The sequence below is a fragment of the Athene noctua genome, chromosome 20 (genome assembly GCF_965140245.1).
Source record: "Athene noctua chromosome 20, bAthNoc1.hap1.1, whole genome shotgun sequence".
NCBI lineage: Eukaryota > Metazoa > Chordata > Aves > Strigiformes > Strigidae > Athene > Athene noctua.
In genome coordinates this window covers 4,686,424-4,698,366 of record NC_134056.1, presented here as the reverse complement: position 1 = coordinate 4,698,366, position 11,943 = coordinate 4,686,424, and the positions used below count along the sequence as shown (strand labels likewise).

The 11,943-nt window shown below is 55.4% G+C and overlaps 1 protein-coding gene across 1 annotated transcript; it reads right to left on the bottom strand.

Moving 5' to 3' along the window:
- Positions 1–34: 34 nt before the first annotated feature.
- On the bottom strand, positions 35–4,970 carry SLC2A6 (solute carrier family 2 member 6). Its single transcript, XM_074923811.1, has 10 exons — positions 4,863–4,970; positions 4,124–4,286; positions 3,813–4,019; positions 2,935–3,034; positions 2,190–2,401; positions 1,894–2,046; positions 1,451–1,559; positions 1,048–1,221; positions 593–738; positions 35–504 (listed from the first exon to the last, which is right to left on the bottom strand). Exons 1-10 carry the CDS (start codon positions 4,961–4,963, stop codon positions 349–351), a joined length of 1,521 nt encoding a protein of 506 aa, XP_074779912.1. The 5' UTR covers positions 4,964–4,970; the 3' UTR covers positions 35–348.
- Positions 4,971–11,943: the final 6,973 nt, after the last annotated feature.

The following is an 11,943-nucleotide window of genomic DNA, read 5'->3' as shown; positions in this document are numbered from 1 at the left end:
CCCTTGGGCTCTCGGGCTGCTTTGGTGGCTGCTGCGTGAAGGTTGTGCCTGGTCTGTTGTCCACAGCCACACCTTTTATTTTCCAGGACATCTTTACCTCCAGCCTGTTCCTATACCTTGGGTTGACATGCTGCCCAGAGAGCAACAGGTAGTGTTGAATGGTGGGAAAAGAAAGCAAAGTTCCAGTTGGCAACTTCTGCATCTAAAGCGAGATGATTATTGCCACCCATTCCTCTCCCGTTGCCTTCTCAGAGAGCTCCAGCCTCCACCTCCAGCAGCACAACAGTTTTCTTTGTTGCTCCTGAGTATATGGACTGGTAGCCTGGCACGGTGGGCAGATGGCAGCTCCTACCTCATGAATGACCTCCGGCCAGTCCTGAAGAAGGCCTCAATCTGTTCCAGGGACCTGCCTTTGGTTTCTGGAACACAGAAGCCTGTGAATAAGATGTTCCCAGCGCAGATGACGGTGAAGAATAGGAAGGGCACCTCGAGGCCAAAGGCGTGCTGGAAAGTGGGACAGAAAGCAGACATGAGCTGGTGCAGAGGGGGTCTGAGGAGGGGCTGCTGGATGCCCTCCCCGGGCAATACCCACCACGACCCAGAGGAAGAAGTAGGTGAGAGTGAAGGCTGTCAGCCAGCTCACAACGACGCAGAGGCCAGAGGCCACCCCACGGGCTTTCAGAGGGAGGATCTCTGACATCAGCAGCCAGGTGATGGGGCCCCAGCCCATGGCATAACCTGCAGGGAAGGAGGGGTAAGGGGAGGCTGTTGAGCCTGTGAAGCCCACTGAGGAGTGCAGAAGAGCCCTGTGCAATCCCGCCCTGTTCCCCCATCAGTCATTATTCCCCCCCATTCATGCTCTGTTGGTCCTCAGAGTGACTTCAGATGCCATCCTTCTTGGTCTACCAGGAACATCTGCCTGCCTTCTGACTCCAAGCCCGACCTCCTTGCTCTGTATCACCCCACCTTGGATGAGAAATGTCCTCCCCAGCTGGTACCCAGCCCCGTGCTGTGGGTCCTGGGCTCTGTCTCACTCTTTGCACCTACCCATTATGAAGAACATGGTTGCCAGGAGGGGGATGAGCGTGATGTAGTTTATCGGCTCAGCAGGAAGGTTGGCAGAGCTCGCCAGGGTCTTGTTGGCAACGGTGCCGTTCTGAGAAGCTGGCACGAAGTGGATATAGAGCCCCATGGTCAGGTTGGAGACCAACATGACACCAGCTGTGGAGAGATGCAACAGCACAGTGGGACCGATGGGTGAGTGATCCCCTCCATGCCAAGGACTGAGCTGCCTCTGCTCAGGAGCTGAGTCGCCACCAAAGGAGAGAGACCTCCCCAACTCCCTGCCCAAGTCCTGCACGGCTGAAGTTTCCACTCCTGAATGTTTTTAGAGTTCTTGGAAATCCTTCAATAAGAACTTCCCTTGTGCAGCAGTGGGAGAGAGACATACCTGATACAAAAAGAAGAATCTTCCTCCCAGCTTTATCCATCGACACAGCAGCAATCATCACTGAGAACAGACGTACCAAGCCAACGAGAGCTGCATCGTACTCTGGTTTCTGCAACAGCAAAAGCAGTGGGGAAGCTGAGATGGGAGAGCAAGGGAAAGGGCAGGTTTCTGCATGTGTTGCCTTGACTCGAGCTGATAACTTCATCAAAGCTATCCTCCTATAGTGAGAGACCAGAGGAGAAGAGTGGGGAGCCAAGGGAGCCAATCCGGCTCCCCATCCTCATGCAGCCTTTCACAGGGCAGGTGCTTGGCAATTGCTGCCAACCAGGTGCTTTAAAAAAGGCTTCAGATTTGGGGTCTTAGAGCTGCAGGGGACTTGGAGTATTGGGCAGCCATCACTGAAGATGAGGCAGTCCGAGCACAGGCTGAACCCCAGGGCTCACCAGGATGACAGATGTTTTCTTGAATATTGACTGCAGGTACACAAGGATGCAGGTGACCCCCGAAAGCTGCTGCAGGAACCTCATCCCCACCGCGATCAGGATGGGCTTGTAAATGAAGGGGTCCTTGATCTCAGCACAGGAAACCCGCTGGCTCTGGAGGGGACAAAGCCAGAAAGCCATTACCACCTCCAGGCGCACTGTGACACCCAGAAGATGACTCTGGAGTTGCCCAAAGGAGGCTGAATTTTGCAGTTTTCACATTACATCTCCACTGGGCTGGAGGTGAGCCTCCTCACCTGCTTCCTCACACTGTCCTTGATCTGCTCGTACTCCCGGGCGTAGTCCGTGTCCTTGCCCCGCAGCCAGCACAGCGATGCCAGGGCCTTGTCATCCTTCCCCTGGGAGAGCAGGAACCGGGGCGAGTTGGGCATGAAGCAGAGCAGGATGATCATCACCAGCACGGGCACCTCCCCTGCGACAGCCAGCCAGCGCCAGTCCAGGACCAGCCCTGCTGGGGCAGCATGGTTAGGAGCAGAAAGCATGCAGGGAAGGGTGTCCTGGCCTCGCCCCCATGTAAGGACCCCAATGTTTTAATTTAATAAATCCAGTGATGAAAAAAAAAGAGATTTTGCACATGTTTTTTTCTCCTAGAAAAGAAGCATTTTCAGCTGTACGATATGGGGAAATTCCAGCAAGCTCGCCCAAATCTCCAGCAAAATCCTGCAGCAACCAGGGCATGTGCTGGCAAGAAATGCACCTGCAGTTCATCATGTGCTGCCCTTCAGCCCTGACAAAACCTCGGCAGGACCCAGATCTGCAGGCACGGTACCGGCCACGGCTCCGTGGGTTTATGGGTTCATTCCTCTGAGCACACACACAGTGACCCAATCCGGCCCCCCTTTGCACACCCATGGTGGTGGTTGTGAGCTGGCTGTGAGGGGAAGGAATCCATCAACTTGCTGAGAAAGTTGTTTAAAATAAACTCCCCTTTGCTAAGGTTTTGCTGAGGGTTTCCTGCCCTCCGAACACCAAGATACTTGCCCAGTGCGTACAGGACAAGGGAGCCCAGCACTGCCATCATCTGAGGACAAGCGCCCAGCATGCCTCTGACACCAGGGTGGGAGATCTCTGAGATGTAGACCTGGAGCGGGACAACACACACTTAACAGAACTGCAACATACAGCTGTCACCACCAAAACCTCTCCTCTGTCACCTCGCAGTCATCCACTTCAACCAGGGGAAACCCAAACTGCTGGGAAGCTGCCTGCTCATGGTGGGAACCTGCCTGGTCGGGCAGCGTGAGCTGGTCACAGAATCACAGAATCATCTCGGTTGGAAAAGATCTTGAAGATCCTCCAGTCCAACCATGAACCTCACCCTGACTGTTCCCAACCCCACCGGATCCCTCAGTGCTGGGTCAACCTGACTCTTCAGCCCCTCCAGGGATGGGGACTCCCCCCCTGCCCTGGGCAGCCCATTCTGGCGGGTGGAGAGGAAAAGCCTCGCAGGAACCACCACTTCCCTCCCTCACCCTGGTGCGGGTAAGTGCTCCAGCCGCACGCTCAGACTCCAGTTACTGGAAGGATGTGCCCCAGCGTTACTCAATTCTTGCCTTCCTCTCTGCGTGCAACACGAGGTTGGCATTCAGTAAACACGGGAGGAGATAACTGCCGGGAGGAACAGGGCAGGGATCGAGGACTCGCCTTCCTTCTTCTGCAGGCAACAAAAGCCAGCACCGTGGGGGCAGCTCGGGCTGGCTGCACCAGTGCTGCTAACCCCGTGCATCCTCCCCATCCCAAATCGCCCAGCCCTGAAGCTCTGCTGATGACTCCAAAAAGCAGCAGGATGCCCCTACGGCACCACCCCGAGGTTTCTCATCATGCAAATCCCCATCAAACTCCCGCCCGCAGCACGTTACCGGGATGGAGGCGGAGGTCACGCCGCCGGCGTAGCCCGTCAGCACGCGGCCCAGCAGCAGCATCCCGATCCCCTGGGCACTGGCCATCAGCACGTATCCCACGGCGGAGGGCAGCGCCGAGAACATGATGCTCAGTTTGCGGCCCAGGCGGTCATTGAGGAGCATGGCACTGAGCCCCCCCGCCGCCGCTCCCAGCATGAACACCGACTGCGGGGAGACACGGACCGGGGCCTTGGTGGGTCTGGGCTCCCCCCGCACACCCACTGCCTCTGCCTCCCGCCACCCCTGGCAGGAACAAGCCCCCTCCTTACCCCGAACCAGGACGCTGCGTATCGGTCCAGGCGCAGCGCAGGGCTGGGGTAAGCCTCCAGGGCAGGGATGACGGGCGAGGGGTAAACCAGGGCGAAGCCAAAACTGAAGTTCCCCAGGACAGCAGCAAACACAGCCAGGTAGAGCCGCTTGTTCTGGAGGCTCCTGAGGGAGGGACAGAGTGAGAAGGATGTGTTGGGTGCCCTTATCACACCCGGAAGAATCTTTAACTCTGTCTTGCGGCTTCCCCCAGCCTTTGCCGAGGCAGACACCCATGGAGGGGTTTTCCCAGGGAATGGCCATACACAGGCCCAGGCTGGTGGGGTTTCTCTGAGTGGAGCAGCAGTTGCTCCTGCCCTGTGGTGGGGGGAGAGCTTGTCCCGCCGTGCACCCCTGATGTTTTCCTCTGTGCCGGGTGGTTTTCAACAAACTGAGAAAAGCAGAAGCTGAAGCCGGGAGGCACCTCAGACCTCGCAGAGCAGGGAGGGGGCCCCGGTGCTCCCTAGAAGGACTTTATGCTCCCACGACAGTCAGATGCCCAAAAGCACACACACACACAGAGCTCTCCCAGGTGGGCTCATCCAGCACCACACACCCTGGGCAGGATGAGACCCCATCTCAAGGCAGCTCAGGCATGACAGCGGCATGAAGCAGCTCTTCCACCACCTCCCCTCAGCCCAGTGCTCTGGGGATGGGGGGCACGGCCCACCCCGCAGCCACCCCTGTGGCCCCAGCCCTTACTGCAGGTATTCCTTGTCGAGCTTCTTGCTAGTGCTCTCGGGGAAGGTCCGATACGAGGAGCTCGTCTTCCTCACGAGGGGCTCCCGTGCGCTCGGCTCCATGGCAGTGCCGTGGCTGGTGCCTGTCGCTGTGTGGGTGCTGCTGTGCTTGGGGCTGTCTCCAGAGACGGGGAGGAAGAAGTAGTTGAAAGCGAAAGGGGAGAGACTGCCTGGCCTTGCCTAATCAGAGAAATCTGTGCTTCGTGGGCTTGCCCTGGCCAGCCTCTGGGGAGGAAACTGGGGGGGCCAGAAAACCAGCAGACAAATAGCCATGGGGAAATGACGGTTCTCTGCAAGCCTTCACCCTGCACCCACCCAGCCCTTGTCCCTCCCAGACCCCATCAGCACCAAAATCCCTCACTGCAGCAGCTCTTACAGGGATGATCCTTGCAGAACCATTTCCACCAGCAGAAACATCCCTTTGCTAAGGCCACGTCTCTCCCTCAAGGAACCGGTATCAGTTTAGACCGGCCAAACGCCGCTTCTTTGTACAAGGGTAAATAACACAACGTGAGCCTCCGCAGCCTTGGGAAGGGTTTTCAGCAGAGACCAGAGGTGAGGAAGAGGAAGGAGAAGAAATGAGAGAGATGAACATGGGACATAGGGAGCAGGTGAGGGGGATGAAGAGCGCTGATGAGGATGGAAAAGGGGAGGGCAGCATCTCTGCTGCATTGGGTGCAGCTGCTGGGGGTCCCAGGCTGCCCATGGGTGCCTTTGCCCCCTTGCCCTGTTTGCCCTGGCCCCGCAGGGCTCAGTGGGCAGCGTTGTGCTGGGGCTTCTGCAGGTCCTGGGGGGCTGCAAGGTCCAGACTCACCCTGTAGGAAAGGCAGGGACACACCTACTGTCGTTGCACTTGGATTTAATTAGTAAAAGATGTTTTTCCCTAAACTACTGTAGTGCTCCTCTTGTTACCATCATTCACCTTAGTCCCTGGTGCTTTTGGGACCACCTGGATGGTTTCTATATCCCCCAAGCCTGTGTGGGAGCCCCAGTGACACTTCAATGTCAGCCAGGACCTGTTACACTCTTCCCTCTGTGCAATCTGGTTCCTCTTCTGCAACCACAAAGTGCTGAATTTAGTCTCTGATCGATGCTGGGAATTTACAGCTGACTCAGGCACTCAGGGCTGTGATTTCTCTGCAAGAAGAAAGGTCATGGAGCAAGGGGACATCAGGCCAGCTCATCCAAAAACTTTCCAGTGCTGTGTTGGTCTGAGCTGGGATGTCACAACAGTCTCCACCTGAGCTAGAGCTGGTCCCTGTGCCCTGGGCTCCCCCTCCATCAGCAGACGCCGTCGGCCACCTCTCTTGCTTGTGCTTTGCTCTGCACATCTGGGCTAGCAAAGCCCGTTTGCTCCCACGCTGGCCATGATCTGTGCCAGTTCCTGGCCCTGCATGTGACAGCAGGGCTGGCGCAGGCTGCTGGTTGCATCTTGCAGACCAAGGAAAATCTGCAAATGAGTAACCTTAGGGAATTTGAAGAGGAAGGCTGCTGCAAATTCGTAAGGCCACTCACTGAGAAAGTTACTCTTTATCTCCTCTGCCCCTCCCAGACCTCAGCTTTTTCCCCAAATCAGGTATACTGAGATTCTGCCACGCAATATTTGCCATCTTCCACCCCAAAGCAGCTGCCTTTCAGCCCTACAAGGAGTTAAAAAAAGGCCCCCAAAAGCAAAGGGCTGTAGCAGAAGGGGTGTGGAGGTCTGCGGGAGGGTGCTGCTGGGGCTGGTCTGGGTAAAAAAAGGCTGCAGGTGCTGAGCACGATGGTGCTCACTGGGGAATGTGCCTGCAAGGTTTCTGGGGGCTGAGGCTGCTGCAAGGTAAGGGCTTTTCTCTTTTTTTCTCTCTGATCTTTGTTTTTCCTCTAAATATCTCTAGCATGGAGGAAGCTGTGGGCTTGATGCTTAGTTATCTCTGGCTCTTTCCGTCATGGAGCTGCTCGGCTGCTGGTTTTTGGGACAGTGGTGGGGCTGAGCACACTGCCCTGGGCAGAGTCATGCCAGTTCCATGCTTGTGCTTCTTGGAGAGGTTTGTGTGCTGGGTTGTGGGTCCTCGCTGGGTGTGATATTGCTTGGAGTAAGGGTGTGTGAAACTCGCATTGCTGGTCTGCAGTGGGCTTGGGGGGAGCAGAAGAAAGGGTGAGCCTGGTGATGTGTGTGTTGCTCTGTTGTCTGTGTATCTTCTGGATGTTCACATCGCTCAAAGACGGGCTGGGAGCTTCTTGTTTTCAGAGGTAAAAACTGAAGTAGGGAGTGATGATGCGCCCTGGTGGGGTGTGAGGAATTGGTGGTGGAGCTGGGCACTGACCCAGCTGTGCAGGCTGGTGGCTCAGACAGAGAAAAGACAACTCGGAGCAGACTGAAATGACCGTCTGCATGCAACAACATCTCTTCTTAATTCACCTCTCTCCCTTCAGTCGTTTTTGGAGATAGATGTGGCCTGTAGTGAGGGACTTTAGAAAGCAAGCTCTGCATCTCCCCTCTGCCCAGGGCTTCGTGCTCTCTCTGCTCCCAGGAGCAGGGGTGCTGAGCCCCAGGCCCTGGCAGCTCCCTGGGGCTGGGTTGTGTGAGGATGGGTGCTGGGTGGCTGGGGACAGCCTGCTGCAGCCCTGGGACCTGGCAAAACAAGCCTGGCATGCGGAACCTGCTCTGCTGCTGCAGTGGGGTGAGCCTGGCCGTGCTGGTGCGACCCCAACGCTGGTGTGCACAGGGCTGGAGCCCCGAGTGCCACCTCCTGCCTCAAACTGGCTATTGCCTGCCTCTGATTTAATTCCCCTGCTTCTGGCTACAAAGCAGCTATTAACTGAAGTCAAGCCCCTAAGTGTGCATTAGCTGGTTTGGCTGTATTTATGTGAATATTTAATTACCGAAGTTTTTCCCTAAATAGCCCTGTTTGTGGGAGGCTTTTGGGAGGGAGCAGGGTGATGCATTGAAGGCTGGCAGTGGCCGCTGCGTTTCCTGGGCTGGGAGTGGTGTCAGGATGGGGCTGGCACCCTGCTCTGGGCTGGGGCCCCTCCTCGCTGTGGCCACTGCACGCACTTGTCAGAGACCTCATGGAAGGACACAGTGTCTGTCCTAAACCTGAAGCCACTGGGACACGGGACAGGGAGGAGTGCTCAGCCCAACCTCCCCCTGCTTATAATGGGCAGGGGGAAGTGTATTGGAGAAGAGCCCTGAGCTGGAGCAGTCGGATCTCCCTGAAACGCGAAGGGTTATCCAGTTTCTGTGCAGATTTGTCAACTGCTTCAAACAGGAAATTACTTCGTGTCTTGAAAAACCTCCAAGCACCTGTAAGGCAGGGAAGCACGGGGGAGCCGGCGCCTGCGCTGGGCTCGGGGAGCCAGGGCTGAGCCCCTGGGCAGGTCTGTCCCTCGGTGAGAAGGGGGGTCCCTCAGGCCTGGTGTAATGGGTCCCCACACTCGCTTTTGGTGAGCACCACATCCCCGCTCTGCCCTTTTGCTTTCCTTCTCAAAGTGAAGTCCTGGTGAGGAATAAAGCATCCACCGCTCTGTCTCCTCTCCACATCTCCCTGAGGACTGTCCTGACTTGCTGTAGGTCCTACCAAAACACACGAGGGGTGGGTAAGGAGGAAGAAGCCTCCGCATTAGCGGTGCCTCTGGTGGGCTGTGCTTAGCCATCGACATGGAGAAGGGGCTCCTGCCCTGCTCCCCACTTCTGTGGCAAGGAACAGGGCTCCCGGCCCTCGAGGGTGAACTGGGGAGGAATGAGGCGTCCACTTGGGGAAAGCAGCAAACCAGCCTGTGGCCGATTAAAGGGCAATTTGGTTTTGCTGAGAGCTGTTGGCTGCCTCGGCCGGAGTGATGCATTGCTCCGGCTCAATAGGACCTTCCTCCCCCTCTGACAGCTGTGCAATAGATCATGAACATATGCAAAAAAATAAACTGCATCAAAGCCACTTGGCAACTTAACTAACCCAATTCATAAATTAATTTCTATTCCTCTTGTAAGGGAGAAATCAGTCACTCCTCAAGGCTATTCGTCTCTATCGCTCATCTGGCCACATCCTTTCATAAATCTTCCCCGTAAGTCTCAACTGGTGATTGCTGGGTCAAGATGCAATAACGCTCAGTGCTGCGCTGGGCTCGGGGCAGCCCCGGGGTTGTTTGCCCTGGATTGGGGCAGGGTGGTTTCTCTCTTCATCACCCACATCCCATGAGGCTGTAGCAGAGCTGGTGTTTTGCAGCGTGGTGCTGCTCTGTGGGTGCAGGCGGGTGATTTTGGGGAGCGTGTGGTCCCCGCCGGGGAGGTGTGATGGTGAACCAGCTCCCTGCAAGACGCAGGTGAAGAGCATGTGCTGAGTTTGTGGAGCTGTGCAGGGGGGCGGCTGGTGACTGCAGGGTGCTGGGGGTACGTGGAGGGAGGGTGGGTGCTTGGTGGGGGCTAGCACCCAGCTGGGTGCACCCCTGTGGAGCTGGAGGAGTTTGAGCCCGGGAGGCAGCTATGGCTGGTCCCCCCCCAGCTTGCCAGCATTCCAAGACCCTACAGCTTTGCAAAACGGTGCCTTGCACCCCCGGCATTGATGCCTGGAGACCAGGTCAGCTTTTCCAGCCAGGCAGACAGAAGTCAGCTCTTCCCCGCTGTATCCCTTACCCCGCTCCCCCCCCTCACAGAAAAAAATCACCACCTTTTCAGGCTGCCATCTGTTTATTTTGTTGGACTCGGAACTTGCTGAAATGTCTTTCGATGGATGAAGGAACGCAGAGTAGAAGAACAGAGCCTGGCAGGCTGCATGGTGAGTGGAAAATAGTTTTTTGGGACCTTCTGGAGTTTGAAGCCCGATGATGGATGTGCATGCGAGGGATGGTAATGGCTTTGTAAGTATCAAAACACAGAGCAAAAGAATAACTCTGCCTAATAGACTGAGAAATGTATGTCGGACAGGATCCGCTCCGCTCCGACACGGGCGGTGCTGAATGATGAAGTGCTGCAGGGCTTGGGAGCAGAGGGTTGTATTGGTTTAATGTATTGGAAAAAAAAAAGGTACGACTAGTGTTGAAAAAATACTAGATACTTGCTATGACCGTGTTGGAAAAGTCTGCATCTTGCCTCAAAATGAACCTCGAGGAGATCCATTGTGCATGCGGTGATGTGTTTCAGGGGCTCTGGCCTGCTGGGCAGGGCTGCCTGTCCCTGTGCCTCCTGGATCCCCTCTTGCTGCCTTCCCCCCCCGGCTTCTGGTGTCCAGACCTCCTGACAAAACTGATGGGTTTATGTGGAAATTTTGTGGGGATAAATATTTGCCTGTCAGCAATGCTAGGTCGGAGCATGATTTCTCATGTGCCATTTGGAAATGACATTTCCAAACAAAATTAGAATTCCCTGTTGAGGGGTTTTTTGTTGGTTTTAAGTTGAATTTAGGGGGTTTCCTGGTTGTCGTGCAAATAGAAGACTTGTTCATCCCCCTGTGCTTAGAGCGAGGGGTTTTGGTGTCCCATTTCTGACCTGGCTAACCCACAAGCTGGGATGAGCTGGAGAATGTGTGTGATCTTTGCCTGGGTGTGGGATTTCCCGAAAGTGAGATGTTTTTTCCTGCTTGCAGGGCTTTTTTTCAGATCGGGTGACCCACAACTTCCAGCGCCCACAGGTACAAGTGGAAGTGAGATGGTAGATAGAAAGGGGACGTGGGGACAGATCGCAGGTTTCCAGCCCTTCCCGTGCGATGTGGTGGCTCCATCACTTGCTGCATCTTCTGCTGCAGCTTCTTCTGGGTGGCCACTGGCCTGGGATGGTGTGTGAGTGGTGTCAAGGCAGCACAGGGGAGCCTGAATTTCCAGGCTCTTCTGGAGCCTGAATTTCTCCAGGGTGGTGGCTCCCAAGAGAGGGAGGGATGCGGCCAGCACCGCTCGGAGCAGGTGCCCCGTGGTCCTTGCACCCCACAGATCTGTGCCTTGCCTTGCTCGGATGGTGTGGTGGATCTTCCTGCTGGGACATCTGTGCAGTGATCCTGCAATGAAAGTAGGGGCTGAGCAGCCCCAGGGATGCTGCATTTTCGGGCAGGCCAGCCCTGGGAAACAGCTCAGGTTTTCCACAAAATCCAGCGCTGGGCAGGACAAGCTGGGACAAGCTCCGGGGTCTCTCGGTGCCCCAGTGCTGAGTTGGGAGGAGGTTTGGGTGCTGCGAAGCAGCGGCACTGGTTGCTTGTGGGGACGGGTGAAAATTCGGTGAGTTTTCACGTGGCAGCGTGTGTGGAAATACAGCTGAGCCCTGCTAGGCTGTGGGGGTGTCTCCAGGGCAGGCTTTAGAGTCGGGAGGTTATCCCTCCCGAGACCTGATGGCTTAGGTGACCCGCAGCCTTGAGAGGATGGTTCTGCCATCACCCGGCTCAGCCTACATCCAGGATGTAGCCACAGGGGCTAAAAATAGAATTTAAAGAACAAGCAGAAGAAAGTTTCCTTTCTGAAATACCTTGTATATCCAGAGCCATGTTAAAGCACCAACAAGGTTTTTGACACCCTGTGTTGGCTGAGAGGTGGTGAGATAAATAGAACAACTTTCCAGAAGAATTTTTTTTAAGAAATCTTTTTTTTTTTTTTTTTTTTTTCTCTGTGTGTGGGTGTGTGTGCCCTGTTCAACTCCAAGAGCTGCTGGGACAGGCTTTAAAGTGGTGCTTGTTGCAGTGCCACAACCTGGGGTTTTTTTGGATCCCCTTTCCTTTCCCCATGGGGATTTCCACTGGGTATTTTGAAGTGGAGCTGCTTTTTCTTTGATGGCAAGGATGGGATTTCTTTATACTTGGGACACAAATCTCCCCCCAAATTCCTGAGAGCTGCTGCCTGGCTCCTTCCTTGGCTCTGTGTGTTTTTTTTCCGGTTTAATATGAATTTTTTTTCTTTCAAAAAAGGGCAAAACAAAACATATCATTTCCTTGATTTAATGTGAGCCAATTACGGCTCACAGGCTGTTAACTTCATCACCACTTCTTCCAAGAAAAGACCTTGGTAAAATAAACCACTGCGCCGGTGGAGCGGAGCAGAGCTGGCAGCTGTGCCGGTGCACCGGGACCTGCTGTCGGGCTCCGTGTGTG

Bases quoted from the DNA above. Each gene is read 5' to 3' on its own strand.
- SLC2A6 (XM_074923811.1), bottom strand. From the start codon at position 4,963: ATGGAGCCGAGCGCACGGGAGCCCCTCGTGAGGAAGACGAGCTCCTCG. The intron at 2,402-2,934 runs GCAAGTATCTTG...CTGCCCCAGCAG, and splicing joins CCTTGTCCTGTACGCACTGG to GGCTGGTCCTGGACTGGCGC. The intron at 2,047-2,189 runs GTGAGGAGGCTC...TGTCCCCTCCAG, and splicing joins AGGACAGTGTGAGGAAGCAG to AGCCAGCGGGTTTCCTGTGC.